At 52.2% G+C, this 3,129-nt stretch overlaps 1 protein-coding gene across 1 annotated transcript; it reads right to left on the bottom strand.

The window, feature by feature from the left end:
• Positions 1-482: 482 nt before the first annotated feature.
• LOC129096508 (transcription factor Sox-10-like) lies at positions 483-2,608 on the bottom strand. The gene is given in 6 exon segments (XM_054605311.1): positions 483-991; positions 994-1,272; positions 1,436-1,707; positions 2,168-2,351; positions 2,354-2,459; positions 2,462-2,608. Coding segments are annotated over 6 exon segments (1,497 nt in total).
• Positions 2,609-3,129: the final 521 nt, after the last annotated feature.

Genomic DNA, 3,129 nt, shown 5'->3' with positions numbered 1-3,129 from the left:
ACACAATAACATCAAGAAAGGAAAACATCTGCTTTAGTTTGGTTAATAAAATCTGATTATGTCGGTCTGAACCCGTCGTTTCTGGATCAAATCAGAGTCACTCATCGATGCAGCATCCGCTCAGTGTCGCACTCATCTTGTATACAAGCTTCCTGTACATTCCGACTTCAAAAAATTACGATGGCACACGTTTGTTAAGGCTTATTTCATTTCTGATTGGCAGTTGACCCATAATTCACACTTTTTATTGTGGGCGTTTGTGGCTGTTCATTTTATTCTTTTAAATGTCTGAGGCCCCGTGGATGCGTCTTGCATTATATTGTCTAGAAAAAAGAGCGAGTAAAAACCTCCTATATATAACATCAATATGGCACGGGCGCTCACACGCATACACAATCACACACTCACATATTTTGCACACCCACAGACACACGGATCCACTCGCACACTTCCCATATTTCCCTCTGCTCAGCCGGTCTCCCTCAGGGTCTTGTGAGTGTGGTGTAAACAGGCTGCTCCCAGTGCGTGGGGCTGTGAGAGGGGGCCACGCTGGAGGGGTCTCCTATGGTAGTGTACAGAGGCCTCTGTGTAGGGCCCATGTAGGAGAAGGCTGAGTACAGCCCAGGGGCCTGGCCGGAGTGGGCGTAGTACGCGCCGGGGGCCTGGTGCTCTCCGTACTCGAATTGAGCCCTGGAGGCCAGCGAGGGGAATGCGGAGCCGTAATGAGGGAGGCTGAGCGGGGTGTAGGTGACGTGGGCCCCTGAGGAGGGAGAGGACGAGGCCTCTGCGTAGTGGCTCCCGGCTGCAGACTCGCTCTTGATCTGCGCCTTGGAGGGGTCTGAGGACGGGGAGGCTTGAGGCTGCTGCTGCTGCTGCTGCTTGGAGAGCCACGCCGAGTGCCCACTAGCGGCGGCCAGGGCGTAGGCGTAAGACGAGGCCGAGGACCCGGCCACGGAGGCCCCGGCTCCGCTCTGCGGGTGGCCGTTCGGGGAAGGTACTGGTCGAACTCGTTCACGTCGAACGGCTCGATGTTGGACATCACCTCGTGGCTGATCTCGCCGATGTCCATGGTGCCGAAGTCGATGTGGGGTTTGGCGCTCGACGAGGACGGGCCACCGGAGGCCCCCTCGGCGCCGACCCCAAGGGCTCCCCTGGGCCCCGCTGATCCTCCGGCCGCTCCTGCTGCCCCCTCCCTCTTGCCATCCGACAGCTTCCCAGACTGGAGCTCTGTCTTTGGGGTGGTGGGGGGCGTGGGGGGGCTGTGACCCTGACCTATAGGGTGGGGGGAGCGGAAGAACAACATGATCAGGTATAACACAGTTTTGTCTCTTTGATTTACTTTCATTTTGCTCAACTTTTTTTTTAATGATCCCCTAAAACATCTCAAGAAAAGCGAGAATGAAACTCATGATTATATTGTGTCCAGACTCCATACCAGCAGGGTGGTGGTGGTGATGGTGGTGGTGGTGCAGGTCGCCCAGGGGAGACCCAGCACCGCCATTGTGCTCCAGGTGCAGGGTCTTGTAGTGTGACTGGGAGTGGCTGGCCTCCCCTTCCCCCTGGCTGTCGGACTCGCTTGCAGTGGCCAGTTTGCCGTTTTTGCGTCTCCGGGGCTGGTACTTGTACTCCGGGTAGTCCTTCTTGTGCTGCTTCCTCAGCCTCTCCGCCTCCTCGATGAATGGCCTCTTGTCGCTCTCGTTCAGCAGCCTGAGGGGTGGGGGTGGGGGTGGGGTGGGGTGGGGAGGGGGGGGGGGAGAAAACAAGCAGCGATTTTAGTTTCACAGGCCTTTCTGAATTTAATGGGAAAAAAAAAGTATTTTATTGAAAAAAATGTATGAAAAATTATAAATATTGTCGCGTAAAGGCGTAGAGGACAAGGAGCGTATACAAATGGCCATTTATCACATTATAATTACTTCTATAAAGGGAACACCCCCCCCCCCCCCAAAAAAAAAAAGAACCAAATTGATTTTCTGTTTCTATATGTTTTCTTTCTTTACAATCACCACCTTGAGTTTTCATCATTTGTCCACTTTCTTGCTTTATCTATATGCCCCCCTCCACTTATCCTCGACGCGCATGGCGACGCAGGAAACGCGCCACTGTATGTATGGCCTGTATGGCCACACTGTTCCCTCTGTGGAACAAACCCGACCCCCATACAAACCTCCACAGTTTGCCCAGGGTCTTGCTGAGCTCCGCGTTGTGCAGGTGGGGGTACTGGTCGGCCAGCTTCCTCCTCGCCGCCTGCGCCCACACCATGAAGGCGTTCATGGGCCTCTTGACGTGGGGCTTGGCTTTGTTTCCGTTGTTGACGCGCACCGGCATCGGCACAAGCGTCCAGTCGTACCGTCCAGCACCTGACTCACCGCCTCCCTGATGCCGATGGGGAAGCGGTCGTCCTCTATCTCCGATTTGGCCGCGTCGCCTCCATCCTCCTCGCTGCCGTCGGCGGCGCAGAGGAGCTCAGCGGCGGCGGCGGCGGCCCGGTCAGAGGTGAACCCTGGCGGGGAGGCGCGCCGGGTTGAGTCGGTGACAGCGAGTGACCGTCGTCTGAACCTCCGGGACTCAGTTCCGCCTCGGACAGGCTGTGCTCCTCGCCGGACATTATTTATATATTTTTACTTTTCAATTTACAACAAGAAAATCCGAAGATTGTAAAAAAAAAAAAAAAAAAAAAAAGAAAAAAATAGAAAAAAAAAAAAAATGAGTTTCAGAGGGAGTCCAAACTTGTCTGCGTAGTTGATTCGTTTAATTGAATAAGATGTCTGGAGACTCGGATCCCAGTTATTGCTGACTCTTCTCAGGTAAAGCCATACTGCTGCGTAAAAGTGTCCAAATCCTTTCCACCGTCGTCACGAAATCCGTCTCAGAAAAAGCAGTTACACCTAAAAGAAAAACACATCAAGTAGAATAGAAACAATTCAGGTCAAATTTAGTCCACAAATAAACATCATTTTTATAGTTTTTTTTATATAAATCCAAGTACCCGTTTGCTTTACTTACACTACACAGGTAAGCGGATTAAACGTGACCATATAACGCCACATCTAGCCAATAATAATAATAATAATAATAGTCTGATAATGATTAGGCTATTTGGACCAAAGAACCGCATCCAGAAAAACG

The sequence above is a fragment of the Anoplopoma fimbria genome, chromosome 9, assembly GCF_027596085.1.
Source record: "Anoplopoma fimbria isolate UVic2021 breed Golden Eagle Sablefish chromosome 9, Afim_UVic_2022, whole genome shotgun sequence".
NCBI lineage: Eukaryota > Metazoa > Chordata > Actinopteri > Perciformes > Anoplopomatidae > Anoplopoma > Anoplopoma fimbria.
Note: the sequence above shows the minus strand (reverse complement) of the source record. Positions and strands in the feature narration are given on the sequence as shown.